At 54.5% G+C, this 18,523-nt stretch overlaps 1 protein-coding gene across 1 annotated transcript; it reads right to left on the minus strand.

Annotated features, from left to right (window-relative positions):
• Positions 1-7,460: 7,460 nt before the first annotated feature.
• On the minus strand, positions 7,461-15,574 carry WNT6 (Wnt family member 6). The gene is given in 4 exon segments (XM_038746074.1): positions 7,461-7,936; positions 12,485-12,810; positions 15,360-15,459; positions 15,461-15,574. Coding segments are annotated over 4 exon segments (987 nt in total). The 5' UTR covers positions 15,560-15,574; the 3' UTR covers positions 7,461-7,474.
• Positions 15,575-18,523: the final 2,949 nt, after the last annotated feature.

Genomic DNA, 18,523 nt, shown 5'->3' on the forward strand with positions numbered 1-18,523 from the left:
AATAATAATAATGGCATTTATTGCGTACTTACTATGTGCCAAGCACTGTTCTAAGCACTGGGGAGGTTACACAATGATGAGGTTGTCTCACGGGGGGCTCACAGTCTTAATCCCCATTTTACAGATGAGGTAACTGAGGCCCAGAGAAGTGAAGTGACTTGCCCAAACTCACACAGCTGACAATTGGCAGAGCCGGGATTTGAACCCATGACCTCTGACTCCAAAGCCAGGGCTCTTTTCACTGAGCCACGCTGCTTCTCCAATAAATATGATCGAATGAATGAATTGTCTCCCTTATCAGCTGAAGTTTCTTCAGAACAGGCATTTGGGTTTTCTTCTTCAATCAGTTGCCTTATTGTCCAGTCCAGGGCTACAGTCCAGCTAGATGTTGATGAAGAAAAATGAGGAGGAAGAGGAGGAGGGGGAAGTGAAGGAGGGGAAAGAAGGACAGGAGGAAGATGAAGAAGAGGAGGAGAAAGCAACATGGCTCAGTGGAAAGAGCCAGGGCTTGGGAGTCAGAGGTCATGGGTTCTAATCCCCGCTCTGCCACTTGTCAGCTGTGTGCATTTGGGCAATTCACTTCACTTGTCTGTGCCTCAATTGCCTCATCTGTAAAATGGGGATTAAGACTGTGAGTCCCACGTGGGACAACCTGATTACCTTGTCTCTCCCCCAGAGCTTAGAACAGTGCTTGGCACATAGTAAGTGCTTAACAAATACCATCATTATTACTGTTATTATTATTAAAGAGAAGGAAGATGAAGAGGAAAAAGATGAAGAGGAGAAGGAGGTGAAAGAGGAGGAAGATGAAGAAGAGGAGGAAGGTGAAGAAGAGGAAGAGGTGAAATAGGAGAAGGAAGGGGAGGAGGAAGAAGAGGTCGAAGATGAAGGAGAGGAGGAGGAGAAGGAGGATGTGAAAGAAGAGAAGAAAGGTGAGGGGAAAGACCAAGAAGAGGAGGAGGACAAAAGGAGTAAGAGCATTTATTTAGGGCCCATTAGGGCCCCTCTGGACTAAGAAGAAAATATAAATGGGAAGTACAAAAACAAACAGGAGAAACTTCCCCACCCACCAAGACCTTCCACTCTAATGCAGGTGCCAGGCAGGAAAATTTTTATAGAGTGATCCAAGGAAGTAATTGAATGTAGAACTGAGAAGAGGAGGAGGAGGAAGAGGAGGAGAAGGCAGAAGAAGAGAGGAAGAGGACTAGGAAGATGAGGAGGAAGAGATGGAAGAGGAGGGAGAAAAGGAGAAGAGGAGAAAGAAGAGGAGGGAGAGAAGGAAAAGGAGGAAGAAGAGAAAGAAGAGGAAGAGGAGAAGGGAAAAAGAGCAGAAAGAAGAGGAAGAAGAGGGAAAAGGAGAAGGAGGAAGAGGAAGTGGAGGAAGAAGAGAAGGAGAAGGGAAAGGAGGAGGAAGAGGAGAAGGAAAAAGAGGAGAAAGAGGAGAAAGAAGAGGAGGAAGAGGAAATGGAGAAAGAAGAGGAGAAGCAGAAGGGAAGGAAGAAGAAGAGAAGGCGCAAGAGGAGGAGGAGAAAGTGGAAGAGGAAGGGAGGAGGCTGATAGAGGAAGCAGGTTCCAGAACAAAACATGTCCCCACACCCTCCTATCCCGAACTGGGCTCCCGATTCTTGCCTCAGCAGGATCTTTGGAAACTCGTCGTCGCCAAATCACGGTCAGCTCCAGTGGCTTAAATAATTTTATTATCCCCCTCCGCCACCCTCCCCCTCCCCCTTTCCAGTTCCCCCTTTTTTCCCACCCCCTCCCTAGACCCCATTTCGCTTCTGTAGAGAAGCAGCGTGACTTAGTGGAAAGAGCCCGGGGTTGGGAGTCAGGGGACGTGGGTTCTAATCCCGGCTCTGCCACTTGTCTGCTGTGTGACCTTGGGTAAGTCCCTTCACTTCTCTGAGCCTCAGTTCCCTCATCTGGAAAATGGGGATGAAGACTGTGAGCCCCCCGTGGGACCACCTGATGACCTTATATTGACCTCAGCTCTTAGAACAGTGCTTGGCACATAGTAAGCGCTTAACAACTACCATTATTATTGTTGTTGTTATTATCTTCCAACGCTGCTTTAGTCAACCGGGGCTTCGGGGCCTATTGGAATTTCTAAGCCCTTAGTACAGTGCTCTGCACACAGTAAGTGCTCAATAATCATCATCAATCGTATTTATTGAGCGCTTACTGTGTGCAGAGCACTGTACTAAGCGCTTGGTAAGTACAAGTTGGCAACATATAGAGATAGTCCCTACCCAACAGTGGGCTCACAGTTTAAAATACGATTGAATGAATCCATCAGCATTCCTCGCAGGAAGATGCATGGGGGTCGCATCCTCCTCGTCGCCCCCTCCTCCCCCCAAACCTTCCCCCAGGGAAGCAGCATGGCTCCGTGGAAAGAACCCGGGCTTGGGAGTCAGAGGTTGTGGGTTCTAATCCCGGATCTTCCACTTGTCATCTGTGTGACTTTGGGCAAGTCACTTAACTTCTCTGGGCTTCAGTTACCTCATCTGTAAAATGGGGATTAAGACTGTGAGCCCCACATGGGACAAACTGATCACCTTGTATCCCCCCCAAGCGCTTAGAACAGTGCTTTGCACATAGTAAACGCTTAACAAATACCATCATCATTATTATTATTAAGAGGGTTTTGCTGGCTAGGGCAGGGCCGGAGTCCAGGGGATGGACAGGCCAGAGTTCGCCTGAAAGGCAGGGCATGGTCTGAATTAGGGCAGAGGCAACCAGGGACCCAGGAGTCCCGTCCTCCTATAATGCTATTTATCCATTTTAATGGTATCGACGTCCGTCTACTTGTTTTGTTGTCTGTCTCCCCCTTCTAGACTGTGAGCCCGTTGTTGGGTAGGGACCGTCTCTATATGTTGCCAACTTGTACTTCCCAAGCGTTTAGTACAGTGCTCTGCACACAGTAGGCGCTCAATAAATACGATTGAATTAATGAATGGGGGGGGGGGGGTTTCTACACGCCTGCGTTTTACAGGCACTTTCTCAGCCATTGGGGTCCAAAGCTAGCCGCTTCCTCGACTCCCGGGGTCCTTGCCCATCAAGGGGTGTAAATGGGTGGTCCAATTCTGCCCCTTGAGCCCGAGCTCCTTCTGGTCACCCCCCGAGACCCCAGGCGGCCAAGGCCTCTCGCCCCTCCGGCGCTGGAGGGTCCCCAGAATGCCCGGCCCGAGGGGGCACAGGGTGGGTGGTCTCGGTCAGAGGCAGAGACTGAGCTGTTTGGGCACGTGGCAAGGGTGGCACTGGACCACACAACACCAGTGGAAGTGACACAGGCAGTTCTCCTTTGCTGGTGCCCATGGGTCCCCTGAGCGCCTGGTCCCAGGGGGCACAGGGTGGGTGGTCTCGGTCAGAGGAAGAGGCTGAGCTGTTTGTGCACATGGCAGAGGTGGCACTGAACCACGCAGCACAGGTGGAAGGGACAGACAGGGACAATTGTCCTCCCACAGGCCCGAGGGGGCACAGGGTGGGTGGTCTCGGTCAGAGGAAGAGGCTGAGCTGTGTGGGCACATAGCAAGTGTGGCACTGGACCACACAGCATAAGTGGAAGTGGCACAGGCAGTTCTTCTCTTAGTGGTGCCCATGGGCCCCCTGAGAGCCTGTTCCGAGGGGGCACAGGGTGGGTGATCTCGATCAGAGGCAGAGGCTGAGCTGTTTGTCCACGTGGCAAGGGTGGCACTGAACCACGAAGTACCGGTGGAAGGGACAGACAGAGACAATTGTCCTCTCACAGGTCCGAGGGGACACAGAGTGGGTGGTCTCGGTCAGAGGAAGAGTCTGAGCTGCGTGGGCACGTGGCAAGGGTGGCACCGGACCACACAACACCAGTGGAAGTGTCACAGGCAGTTCTCCTCTTGCTGCTGCCCATGGGTCCCCTGAGCGCCTGGTCCCAGGGAGCACAGGGTGGGTGGTCTCGGTCAGAGGAAGAGGCTGAGCTGAGTGGGCACATAGTAAGGGTGGCACTGGACCACACAACACCAGTGGAAGTGACACAGGCAGTTCTCCTTTGCTGATGCCCATGGGTCCCCTGAGAACCTGGTCCGAGGGGGCACAGGGTGGGTGCTCTCGGTCAGAGACAGAGGCTGAGCTGTTTGTCCACGTGGCAAGGGTGGCACTGAACCACACAGCACCGGTGGAGGTGGCACAGGCAGTTCTCCTCTTGCCGGTGCCCATGGGTCCCCTGAGCGCCTGGTCCGAGGGGGCACAGGTTGGGTGGTCTCGGTCAGAGGCAGAGGCTGAGCTGTTTGTCCACGTGGCAAGGGTGGCACTGAACCACGAAGCACCGGTGGAAGGGACAGACAGAGACAACTGTCCTCTCACAGGTCCGAGGGGACACAGAGTGGGTGGTCTCGGTCAGAGGAAGAGTCTGAGCTGTGTGGGCACGTGGCAAGGGTGGCACCGGACCACACAACACCAGTGGAAGTGTCACAGGCAGTTCTCCTCTTACTGCTGCCCATGGGTCCCCTGAGCGCCTCGTCCGAGGGAGCACAGGGTGGGTGGTCTCGGTCAGAGGAAGAGGCTGAGCTGAGTGGGCACATAGTAAGGGTGGCACTGGACCACACAACACCAGTGGAAGTGACACAGGCAGTTCTCCTTTGCTGGTGCCCATGGGTCCCCTGAGAGCCTGGTCTGAGGGGACACAGGGTGGGTGCTCTCGGTCAGAGGCAGAGGCTGAGCTGTTTGTCCACGTGGCAAGGGTGGCACTGAACCACACAGCACCGGTGGAGGTGACACAGGCAGTTCTCCTCTTGCCGGTGCCCATGGGTCCCCTGAGCGCCATGTCCGAGGGGGCACAGGTTGGGTGGTCTCGGTCAGAGGCAGAGGCTGAGCTGTTTGTGCACGTGGCAAGGGTGGCACTGAACCACGAAGCACCGGTGGAAGGGACAGACAGAGACAACTGTCCTCTCACAGGTCCGAGGGGACACAGAGTGGGTGGTCTCGGTCAGAGGAAGAGTCTGAGCTGTGTGGGCACGTGGCAAGGGTGGCACCGGACCACACAACACCAGTGGAAGTGACACAGGCAGTTCTCCTCTTGCTGCTGCCCATGGGTCCCCTGAGCGCCTGGTCCCAGGGAGCACAGGGTGGGTGGTCTCCGTCAGAGGAAGAGGCAGAGCTGTGTGGGCACATAGTAAGGGTGGCACCGGACCACACAACACCAGTGGAAGTGACACAGGCAGTTCTCCTTTGCTGGTGCCCATGGGTCCCCTGAGAGCCTGGTCCGAGGGGGCACAGGGTGGGTGATCTCGGTCAGAGGCAGAGGCTGAGCTGTTTGTGCACGTGGCAAGGGTGGCACCGGACCACACAACACCAGTGGAAGTGGCACAGGCAGTTCTCCTCTTGCTGTTGCCCATGGGTCCCCTGAGCGCCTGGTCCCAGGGGGCACAGGGTGGGTGGTCTCCGTCAGAGGAAGAGGCTGAGCTGTTTGTGCACATGGCAGAGGTGGCACTGAACCACGCAGCACCGGTGGAAGGGACAGACAGAGACAATTGTCCTCCCACAGGCCCGAGGGGGCACAGGGTGGGTGGTCTCGGTCAGAGGAAGAGTCTGAGCTGTGTGGGCACATGGCAAGTGTGGCACTGCACCACACAGCATAAGTGGAAGTGGCACAGGCAGTTCTTCTCTTAGTGGTGCCCATGGGTCCCCTGAGCGCCAGGCCCGAGGGGGTACAGGGTGGGTGGTCTCGGTCAGAGGAAGAGGCTGAGCTGTGTGGGCACATAGTAAGGGTGGCACCGGACCACACAACACCAGTGGAAGTGACACAGGCAGTTCTCCTTTGCTGGTGCCCACGGGTCCCCTGAGAACCTGGTCCGAGGGGGCACAGGGTGGGTGCTCTCGGTCAGAGGAAGAGGCTGAGCTGTGTGAGCACATAGTAAGGGTGGCACCGGGCCACACAACACCAGTGGAAGTGACACAGGCAGTTCTCCTTTGCTGGTGCCCATGGGTCCCCTGAGAGCCTGGTCCGAGGGGGCACAGGGTGGGTGATCTCGGTCAGAGGCTTAGGCTGAGCTGTTTGTCCACGTGGCAAGGGTGGCAGCGAACCACACGGCACCGGTGGAGGTGGCCCAGGCAGTTCTCCTCTTGCCGGTGCCCACGGGTCCCCTGAGCGCCTGGTCCGAGGGGGCACAGGGTGGGTGGTCTCGGTCAGAGGCAGAGGCTGAGCTGTTTGTGCACGTGGCAAGGGTGGCACCGGACCACACAACACCGGTGGAAGTGGCACAGGCAGTTCTCCTCTTGCTGTTGCCCATGGGTCCCCTGAGCGCCTGGTCCCAGGGGGCACAGGGTGGGTGGTCTCGGTCAGAGGAAGAGGCTGAGCTGTTTGTGCACATGGCAGAGGTGGCACTGAACCACGCAGCACCAGTGGAAGGGACAGACAGAGACAATTGTCCTCTCACAGGTCTGAGGGGACACAGAGTGGGTGGTCTCGGTCAGAGGAAGAGTCTGAGCTGTGTGGGCACGTGGCAAGGGTGGCACTGGACCACACAACACCAGTGGAAGTGTCACAGGCAGTTCTCCTCTTACTGCTGCCCATGGGTCCCCTGAGCGCCTCGTCCGAGGGAGCACAGGGTGGGTGGTCTCGGTCAGAGGAAGAGGCTGAGCTGAGTGGGCACATAGTAAGGGTGGCACTGGACCATACAACACCAGTGGAAGTGACACAGGCAGTTCTCCTTTGCTGGTGCCCATGGGTCCCCTGAGAGCCTGGTCTGAGGGGGCACAGGGTGGGTGCTCTCGGTCAGAGGCAGAGGCTGAGCTGTTTGTCCACGTGGCAAGGGTGGCACTGAACCACACAGCACCGGTGGAGGTGGCACAGGCAGTTCTCCTCTTGCCGGTGCCCACGGGTCCGGTGAGCGCCTGGTCCGAGGGGGCACAGGTTGGGTGGTCTCGGTCAGAGGCAGAGGCTGAGCTGTTTGTGCACGTGGCAAGGGTGGCACTGAACCACGAAGCACCGGTGGAAGGGACGGAGACAACTGTCGTCTCACAGGTCCGAGGGGACACAGAGTGGGTGGTCTCGGTCAGAGGAAGAGTCTGAGCTGTGTGGGCACGTGGGTGGCACCGGACCACACAACACCAGTGGAAGTGACACAGGCAGTTCACCTTTGCTGGTGCCCATGGGTCCCCTGAGAACCTGGTCCGGGGGGGCACAGGGTGGGTGCTCTCGGTCAGAGGAAGAGGCTGAGCTGTGTGAGCACATAGTAAGGGTGGCACCGGACCACACAACACCAGTGGAAGTGACACAGGCAGTTCACCTTTGCTGGTGCCCATGGGTCCCCTGAGAGCCTGGTCCGAGGGGGCACAGGGTGGGTGCTGTCGGTCAGAGGCAGAGGCTGAGCTGTTTGTCCACGTGGCAAGGGTGGCACCGAACCACACAGCACCGGTGGAGGTGGCCCAGGCCGTTCTCCTCTTGCCGGTGCCCACGGGTCCGGTGAGCGCCTGGTCCGAGGGGGCACAGGTTGGGTGGTCTCGGTCAGAGGCAGAGGCTGAGCTGTTTGTGCACGTGGCAGCGGTGGCACTGGACGACGCAGCACCAGTGGAAGCGGCAGAGGCAGTTCTCCTCCAGGGTGACGCTCTCCTGGCGATGCCCACGGCCGCAGCAGAGCAGGTCGCAGCCGCTGAGGTCGGGGGCAGTGCCGTTGCAGGGTCGCCCCCTGGTCCCCGGGGAGCCCGTCCGCCGGTTGGCAGCGCAGAAGTCGGGCGAGTCGGCGGCGTAGAGGAGGTCCGCCCGGCCCGGGGGCTTCAGGGTGCGGCCGGCGGGCAGCAGGGCCTTGCCGTCGTTGGTGCCCATGACCCGGGAGGCCCCGTGGAAGCGGTCCAGCAGCCGGGCGCCCACCTCGCGGAAGGGTGGCAGCTTCTGCCAGCACGTGCGCAGCGCGCAGGACCCCGACAGCCCGTGGCACTTGCACTCCGTGCGCGTGTGGCTCCGCACCGCCTGGCACGGGGGGCCACGGGGGTGGGCAGGGACACGAGGGCGGGGGGACAGACACCAGAGTTGGGGGAGACATGAGGATGCAGGAGACACGAGGGTCGGGGGAGAGATGAGGGTGGGGGGGGACACGGGGATGGAGAGTCAGGAGGATGGGGGAGACACCAGGGTGGGGGGAGACACGGGCATGGGGAGAGACACGAGGGTGGGGGGGACATGAGGATGGAGGAGACATGAGGGTCGGGGGAGACATGAGGATGGGGAGGCACCAGGGTGAGGGGAGACACGGGGAGGGGGAGACGTGAGTTTGGGGGAGACACCAGGGTGGGGGGGACACGGGGATGGGGAGATATGAGATTGGGGGAGACACGAGGGCCGGGGGGACACGGGGATGGGGAGACATGACGATGGGGAGACACCAGGGTGGGGGGAGACACGGGCATGGGGAGAGACACGAGGGTGGGGGAGATATGAAGATGGGGAGACACGAGGGTAGGGGGAGGCACGAGGGTGGGGGAGAGATGAGGGTGGGGGGGACACGGGGATGGAGAGTCAGGAGGATGGGGCACGGGGGGGGACACGGGGATGGGGGAGACATGAGGATGGAGGAGACACGAGGGTGAGGGGAGACACGGGGATGGGGAGACACCAGGGTGAGGGGAGACACGGGGATGGGGAGACGTGAGTTTAGGGGAGACACCAGGGTGGGGGGAGACACGGGCATGGGGAGACATGAGATTGGGGGAGACACGAGGGTCGGGGGAGACATGAGGATGGGGAGACACCAGGGTGAGGGGAGACACGGGCATGGGGAGACATGAGTTTGGGGGAGACACCAGGGTGGGGGACACGGGGATGGGGGGATACGGGGATGGGGGAGACATGAGGATGGAGGAGACACGAGGGTCGGGGGAGACATGAGGATGGGGAGGCACCAGGGTGAGGGGAGACACGGGGAGGGGGAGACGTGAGTTTGGGGGAGACACCAGGGTGGGGGGAGACACGGGCATGGGGAGATATGAGATTGGGGGAGACACGAGGGTGGGGGGAGACACGGGGATGGGGAGACATGACGATGGGGGAGACACCAGGGTGGGGGGAGACACGGGCATGGGGAGAGACACGAGGGTGGGGGAGATAGGAGGATGGGGAGACACAAGGGTGGGGTGAGATACGGGCATGGGGAGAGACACGAGGGTGGAGGGGACACGGGGATGAGGGAGACACGAGGATGGAGAAGACCCGAGGTTGGGGAGAGACACGAGGGTGGAGGGGACACGAGCGTGGGGGAGATAGGATGGGGAGACACGAGGGTGGCGGGAGACACGAGGTTGGGGAGAGACACGAGGGTGGGGGGAGACATGGGGATGGGCAGACACCAGGGTGGGGGGAGACATGGGGATGGGGAGACACGAGGGTGGGGAGAGACACCAGGGTAGGGGAAGACACGGGCATGGGGAGAGACACGAGGGTGAGGGAGATAGGAGGATGGGGAGACACAAGGGTGGTGGGGGGAGATACGGGCATGGGGAGAAACACGAGGGTGGAGGGGACACGGGGATGGGGGAGACACGAGGATGGAGGAGACACGAGGTTGGGGAGAGACACGAGGGTGGGGGAAGACACGGGCATAGGGAGAGACACGAGGTTGGGGAGAGACACGAGGGTGGGGGAAGACACGGGCATAGGGAGAGACACGAGGATGGGGGAGACACGAGGTTGGGGGAGACACGAGGGTGGGGGGAGACACAGGGATGGGGAGATATGAGATTGGGGGAGACATGAGGATGGAGGAGACACGAGGTTGGGGAGAGACACGAGGGTGGGGGGAGACACGGCCATAGGGAGAGACACGAGGATGGGGGAGACACGAGGTTGTGGGGAAGACACGAGGGTGGGGGAGACACGAGGGTGGGGGGAGACACGAGGGTGGAGGGAGACAACGGGGATGGGGAAAGACACGAGGGTGTGGAGAGACACGAGGTTGGGGAGAGACACGGGGATGGGGAGACATGACGATGGGGGAGATACCAGGGTGGGGGGAGACACGGGCATAGGGAGAGATACGAGGGTGGGGGAGATAAGATGGGGAGACACGAGGGTGGGGGGAGACACGAGGTTGGGGAGAGACACGAGCGTGGGGGAGACATGACGATGGGGGAGACACCAGGGTGGGGGGAGACAACGGCGTGGGGAGAGACGCGAGGGTGGGGAGAGACACGTGGATGGGGAGAGAAGGGGGTGGGGAGACATGAGGATGGGGAGACACAGCGGGGAGACACGGGGGTGGGGAGACAGGGGAATGAGGGAGACGGGGATGGGGGAGACACGAGGGTGGGGAGACATTGGGATGGGGGGACAAGAGGGTGGGGAGACATGGAGATGGGGGAGATATGAGAATGGGGAGACACGGGGATGGGGAGAGACATGGGGATGGGGAGACACGGGGATGGGGGAGACACGAGGGTGGAGAAGACACGAGGGTGGGGGAGATCCAGGAGGAGACATGGGGATGGGGGAGATACGAGGAATGGGGGGAGACAAGGGGAAGGGGGGAGACATGGGGATGGGGGAGAAACGAGGATGGGGGAAGACATGGGGATGGAGAGAGACATGAGGATGGAGAAAGACACGAGGATGGAGGGAGACACGAGGATGGGGGCAGACACGAGGATGGGGGGGAGACCCCGGGGATGGGGGAGACACCCAGGAGTGGGAGGATGGGAGGCGGGGCCCCCGAGGATTGTGGAGAGGGAGACCACACCACGCCGGGGTAGGGGGAGATATGAATATGAGAGAGACACAGGGGGGTAGGGGAGTCATAAGGATGAGAAAGACACGAGGAGATTAGATTTATGAGTTTCTGAGGGGGTCAGGGGAGGGGTTGGATGTCAGTTGCCCCTCCTCCTCTGCCCCCAGCCCCCCACCTTCCCACCCCCAGGCAGACTGATGGAGGGGCAGATCCCAGACACGGAGAAGGGAGTTGGGGTGTCTCACCCAGCCCAGGCCCGGCCTGGCCCGTCCGGGCCCGACAGGTATGTGGTGGGCCTGTCTCAACATCGCCTCGGGTTTCCCGCCCCCTATTCCCACCCCCGCACCCCCCGCCTGCTCAGGGAGGGATCTGTGGAATGCAGAGGGAAGGGCCCAATGCCTCTGTAGGGGCGAGGATCTCTCTGGGGCATCCAAAAGAGGGAGAAACTGAGGCACAGAGAGGGGAGGGGGTCTGCAACCCAAGACTTTTGTGGTGGGACTGTTTATTGTTCTAGCGGAACCTCCCAAGCACTTACTCCAGTGCTCTACACACAGTAGGCGCTCAATAAATACAATGGAATGAATGATTTTGGATAATAATGAGGATAAGGTTGGTATTTGTTTGGTATTTCCCCCCGCCATTCCAGACTGTGAGCCCATTGTTCGGTAGGGACCGTCTCTATATGTTGCCAACTTGTACTTCCCAAGCGCTTAGTACAGTGCTCTGGACACAGTAAGCGCTCGGTAAATACTATTGAATGAATGAATTTGTTAGGTGCTTACGCGGTGCCAGGCACTGTACTAAGCGCTGGGGTGGGCATTCATTCATTCCACGTGGCTTAGTGGAAAGAGTCCGGGCTTGGGAGTCAGAGGATGTGGGTTTTAATCCCGGCTCCACCACTTGTCTGGTGTGTGACCTCGGACAAGTCACTTCACTACTCTAGGCCTCAGTTACCTCACCTGTAAAATGGGAATTATTATTATTATTATTATTAATAATAATAATAATGGCATTTATTAAGCACTTACTATGTGCAAAGCACTGTTCTAAGCGCTGGGGAGTTTACAAGGTTAATCCCCATTAAGACTGTGAGCCCCATGGGGGACAACCTGATGACCTTGTATCCACCCCAGTGCTTAGAACAGTGCTTGGCACATAGTAAGTGCTTAACAAATACCATTATTATTATTATTATTATCCATTCAATAGCATTTATAGACTGTGAGACCGTTGTTGGGTGGGGACTGTCTCTGTATGCTGCCTAATTGTACTTCCCAAGCACATAGTCCAGTGCTCTGCACACAGTAAGTGCTCAATATTCTAGACTGTGAGCCTGCTGTTGGGTAGTGACTGTCTCTATGTGTTGCCGACTTGTACTTCCCAAGCGCTTAGTACAGTGCTCTGCACACAGTAAGCGCTCAATAAATACGATTGACTGAATAAATACGATTGAATGAATGAACGATTGAATGAAGCGCTTACTGTGCTCAGAGCACTGGACTAAGCACTTGGAAAGATTTTGTACAGATACTTGTATTTACTATTCTATTTATTTTGTTAATGTGCCTCTAGCTTTAATTCTATTTGTTCTGACGACTTTGACACCTGTCTCCATGTTTTGTTTAGTTGTCTGTCTCCCCCTTCTAGACTGTGAGCCCGTTGTTGGGTAGGGTCTGTCTCTCTACGTTGCCGACTTGGACTTCTCAAGGGCTTAGTCCAGTACTCTGCACACAGTAAGCGCTCAATAAATACGACTGAATGAATGGAAAGGACACCTCCCCAGACCGTCTCCCCCGGCTCACCAGGCGTCCGGCCTCGTTGTTGTGCAGCTGGACCAGGGCCCTGATGTCTCCCCTCCCTCTCTTGTGCTGGGCGTCCATGAAGAGCCGGGATTTCTCATCCCCAAAGTCCACATCATCCCCGCAGCCCCCCCACTCCCAGGCGGCGCTGCCCTCGGCGGCCTGGGGAGGGGTCCCGGGTGGGCCGGGGGTACCGGACGGGCCGGGGGTCCGGCCGCGAGGGGCCTGGCACCCGCACTGCAGCAGCTCGCCCATGGAGCAGGCCTGGGTCACCGCGTGGCTCGCCCCCGCCGCCGTGATGGCGAACACGAAGGCCGTCTCCCGGATGTCTGCAGGAGGCCGGAGGACGGAAAGACACGCGTCGGGGTGGGGTGGTGGTGGTGGGAGCTTGGGGAGGGGGCTAGGGGGGGCAACGGGGTCGGGGAAGCGGGGTCTGGAGGGGTGGACCGTTTAGGGGTCAGAGGGAAGCAGCACGGCTCAGCGGAAAGAGCCCGGGCTTTGGAGTCAGAGGTCACGGGTTCGTATAATTGTCAGCTGTGTGACTTTGGGCAAGTCACTTCACTTCTCTGGGCCTCAGTTCCCTCATCTGGAAAATGGGGATTCAGACTGTGAGCCCCACATGGGACAACCTGATCACCTTGTAACCTCCCCGGCGCTTAGAACAGTGCTTTGCACATAGTAAGCACTTAATGAATGCCATTATTATTATTATAGGGAAAAGGTCCAGATGGCATTCAGGATGAGCGGGTACCCACTCTCCCCACCCCCATCCTTGTCGGGGGGTGGGGGGGACACCAAGGGACAATGCCTGGGAAGGGGAAAGGGGACACACACACACACATGTGCACACACACACATGTGTACACACAAACACATACTTACATACTTCTCTGGGCCTCAGTTCCCTCATCGGTACAATGGGGATTTAAGGCTGCGAGTCCCCATTCATTCATTCATTCATTCATTCACTCAATCGTATTTATTGAGCACTTACTGGGACGGGGTCTGTGTCCAACCTAACTTGTATCTATGCCAGCGCTTAGTACAGGGCCTGGCACATAGTAAGCGCTTAACAAATAGCATTAAAACACACACACACACACACACTTCTCTGGCCCCCAGTTCCCTCATCTATAAAATGGGGATCAAGAATGTGAGCCCCCATGTGGGCCACGAACTGTGTCCAATCTGATTCACTTGAATTTACCCCAGCGCTTAGTACAGTGTCTGGCAAAGCTTGCTGTGGGCAGGGATCATGTCTGTTTATTGTTATATTGTACTCTTCCAAGCACTTAGTACAGTGCTCTGCACACAGTAAGTGGTCAATAAATATGATTGAATGAAGGAATAAATGAATGAACATAGTAAGTGCTTAACAAATAGCATTAAAACACACACACACACACACTTCTCTGGGCCTCAGTTCCCTCATCTGGAAAAATGGAGATTAAGAGTGTGAGGCCCCCAGGAGATTAAGAGTGTGAGCCCCCATGTGGGACGGGGACTGTGTTCACCCTGATTAATTCGTTCATTCACTCATTCAATCGTATTGAGCGCTTACTGTGTGCAGAGCACTGTACTAAGCGCTTGGGAAGTACAAGTCAGCGACATATAGAGACGGTCCCTACCCAACAACGGGCTCACAGTCTAGAAGGGGGAAACAAAACATGTAGACAGGTGTCCAAACCGTCAGAATAAATAGAATTATAGAATTAATGCGTATCTGCCCCTGGCATACAGTGAGCACTTAACAAATATCATTTAAACACACACCTACACACATAGACACATACAAACACACACACACATGCCCCCATAAGCCCCTCCAGAATCTTCTCCCCTCACCTCACCCCCACTTTCTCCCCAAACCTGCCCCTCCTCTCAACTTGTCCCCAAATGTAAGCTCGTTGTGGGCAGGGATTGTCACTGTTTATTGTTGCCTTGTAATAATAATAATGATGATGGCATTTATTAAGCACTTACTATGTGCAAAGCACTGTTCTAAACGCTGGGGAGGTTACAAGGTTGTCCCACGGGGGGCTCACAAAAGCACTGCACTGAGCTTTTGGCAGAGTCCAAGAGAGTTAGCAGATTTGATCCTTGCCCTCAAGGAGCTGACAGTCTCTGCGAGCTTTCCCAATTGTACTTGCCCAAGCGCTTAGTCCAGTGTTCTGCACATAGAAAGCGCTTAAGAAATATGATCGAATGAATGAATGCCCCAAGTCTCCCGTGTCCCCCACCCCCGTCCCCCGCAAGACTTGGCCCGGCCCCATCATAACAGAGAAGCAGCGTGGCTCAGTGGAAAGAGCCCGGGCTTTGGAGTCAGAGGTCATGGGTTCAAATCCCGGCTCCGCCACTCGTCAGCTGTGTGACTTTGGGAAAGTCACTTCACTTCTCTGGGCCTCAGTTACCTCAACTGGAAAATGGGGATGAAGTCTGTGGGCCCCACATGGGACAACTTGATTACCTTGTATCTACCCCAGCGCTTAGAACAGTGCTTTGCACATAGTAAGCGCTTAACAAATGCCATTATTATTATTATCCTCTCCCAAGCGCTTGGTCCAGTGCTCTGCACACTGTAAGTGCTTAATAAATATGATCAAATGAATGAACGCCCCAATCAATCAATCAATCAATCGTATTTATTGAGCGCTTACTATGTGCAGAGCACTGTACTAAGCGCTTGGGAAGTACAAACTGGCAACACATAGAGACAGTCCCTACCCAACAGTGGGCTCACAGTCTAAAAAGCCCCAAGTCCCTCACCTCCGTCCCCCCAAGTCCTTGCCCGGCCCCCTGTTATATCATCCTCTCCCAAATGCTTAGGCGCTCAATGCATGCGCCTGGACGAAGGAAGGAAGCGTCCCCGCCCTCTCACCTTGCTGCAGGATCCTTCCGAAGGCCTTGCTATGGCTGGAGCAGTTCCAGCGGCGGAATCGGAACTGAAACTGGCACTCGCGGACTCCCAGACGGGCCCCCCCGAGCCAGCTCGGCCACCAGCTCCGGCTCCGCCTGGCACAGCTCCGCTTGTCTTCCTGCCAAGCGCCGGGCCTTCCGGCAGATACTGATGGGATCCATCACCAGTGGGCTGCCTACCGCCCTGGAAGATGGGAAACCAGCTACTGGCAGCAGCCCCGGAGCACTGTGGCCCAGCTCCTAGCAGCCACCTAGGAGCACTGAGGCCCGGGAGCTGAGCTCCAATCAATCAATCAATCAATCAATCATATTTATTGAGCACTTACGGTGTGCAGAGCACTGGACTAAGCGCTTGGGAAGTCCAAGTCGGCAACACATAGTGACAGTCCCTACCCGACAGCGGGCTCACAGGCTAGAAGGGGGAGACAGAGAAGAAAACCAAACATACTAACAAAATAAAATAAATTGAATAGATATGTACAAGATAAATAAATAGAGTAATAAATATGTACAAACATATATACATATATACAGGTGCTGTGGCTCGGAAGAACAAGTCGGCAACATATAGAGACAGTCCCTACCCAACAGCGGGCTCACAGGCTAGAAGGGGGAGACAGAGAACAAAACCAAACATACTAACAAAATAAAATAAATTGAATAGATATGTACAAGATAAATAAATAGAGTAATAAATATGTACAAACATATATACAGGTGCTGTGGCTCGGGAAGTACAAGTCGGCAACACATAGAGATAGTCCCTACCCGACAGCGGGCTCACAGGCTAGAAGGGGGAGACAGAGAACAAAACCAAACATACTAACAAAATAAAATAAATTGAATAGATATGTACAAGATAAATAAATAGAGTAATAAATATGTACAAACATATATACAGGTGCTGTGGCTCGGGAAGTACAAGTCGGCAACACATAGAGATAGTCCCTACCCAACAGCGGGCTCACAGGCTAGAAGGGGGAGACAGAGAACAAAACCAAACATACTAACAAAATAAAATAAATTGAATAGATATGTACAAGATAAATAAATAGAGAAATAAATACGTACAAACATATATACATGTGCTGTGGCTCGGGAAGTACAAGTCGGCAACACAGAGAGACAGTCCCTACCCAACAGCGGGCTCACAGGCTAGAAGGGGGAGACAGAGAACAAAGCCAAACATACTAACAAAATAAAATAAATTGAATAGCTATGTACAAGGTAAATAAATAGAGTAATAAATATGTACAAACATATATACAGGTGCTGTGGCTTGGGAAGTACAAGTTGGCAACACATAGAGACAGTCCCTACCCAACAGCGGGCTCACAGGCTAGAAGGGGGAGACAGAGAACAAAACCAAACATACTAACAAAATAAAATAAATTGAATAGATATGTACAAGATAAATAAATAGAGAAATAAATACGTACAAACATATATACATGTGCTGTGGCTCGGGAAGTACAAGTCGGCAACACAGAGAGACAGTCCCTACCCAACAGCGGGCTCACAGGCTAGAAGGGGGAGACAGAGAACAAAGCCAAACATACTAACAAAATAAAATAAATTGAATAGCTATGTACAAGGTAAATAAATAGAGTAATAAATATGTACAAACATATATACAGGTGCTGTGGCTTGGGAAGTACAAGTTGGCAACACATAGAGACAGTCCCTACCCAACAGCGGGCTCACAGGCTAGAAGGGGGAGACAGAGAACAAAACCAAACATACTAACAAAATAAAATTAATTGAATAGATATGTACAAGATAAATAAATAGAGTAATAAATATGTACAAACATATATACATATATACAGGTGCTGTGGCTCGGGAAGTACAAGTCGGCAACACATAGAGACAGTCCCTACCCAACAGCGGGCTCACAGGCTAGAAGGGGGAGACAGAGAACAAAACCAAACATACTAACAAAATAAAATAAGTTGAATAGATATGTACAGGTAAGATAAATAAATAAATAGAGTAATAAATATGTACTAACATATATACAGGTGCTGTGGGGAAGGGAAGGAGGTAAGATGGGGGGGATGGAGAGGGGGGTGAGGGGGAGAGGAAGGAAGGGGCTCAGTCTGGAAACAGCTGCCCTGGAGCTAACTGTGGCCCAATTCCCTGCCAACTCATTAAGCCCTTCCTCACCCGCCGCTGCCAGCTGCTTGTCGCTTTCCTTGGCACCTGTCTGTAATCTGTTTTAGGATCTGCCTCCCCTGCTAGACTGTAACAATAATAATAATAATGGCATTTATTAAGCGCTTACTATGTGCAAAGCACTGTTGACAACTTGTACTTCCCAAGCGCTTAGTACAGTGCTCTGCGCACAGTAAGCGCTCAATAAATACGATTGATTGATAGATTGACTGTTCTAAGTTTGTACATATTTATTCTATTTATTTTATTTTGTTAATATGTTTTGTTTTGTTGTCGATTGATTGATTGATTGTTCTCAATTTGTACATATTTATTCTATTTATATTATTTTGTTAATATGTTTTGTTTTGTTGACTGTCTCCCCCTTCTAGACTGTGAGCCCACTGTTGGGTAGGGACCGTCTCTATATGTTGCCAACTTGAACTTCCCAAGTGCTTAGTACAGTGCTCTGCACACAGTAAGTGCTCAATAAATACGATTGATTGATTGATTGTTCTAAGTTTGTACATATTTATTCTATTTATTTTACTTTGCTAATACGTTTTGTTTTGTTGTCTGTCTCCCCCTTCTAGACTGTGAGCCCGCTGTTGGGTAGGGACCGTCTCTATAGGTTGCCAACTTGGACTTCCCAAGCTCTTAGTACAGTGCTCTGCACACAGTAAGCGCTCAATAAATACGATTGATTGATTGTTCTAAGTTTGTACATATTTATTCTATTTATTTTACTTTGCTAATACGTTTTGTTTTGTTGTCTGTCTCCCCCTTCTGGACTGTGAGCCCGCTGTTGGGTAGGGACCATCTCTATAGGTTGCCAACTTGGACTTCCCAAGCGCTTAGTACAGTGCTCTGCACACAGTAAGCGCTCAATAAATACAATTGAATGAAAAGCGCTGGGGGAGGTTACAAGGTGATCAGGTTGTCCCCTGGGGGGCTCACAGTCTTAATCCCCAT

The sequence above is a fragment of the Tachyglossus aculeatus genome, chromosome 1 (genome assembly GCF_015852505.1).
Source record: "Tachyglossus aculeatus isolate mTacAcu1 chromosome 1, mTacAcu1.pri, whole genome shotgun sequence".
Lineage (NCBI taxonomy): Eukaryota > Metazoa > Chordata > Mammalia > Monotremata > Tachyglossidae > Tachyglossus > Tachyglossus aculeatus.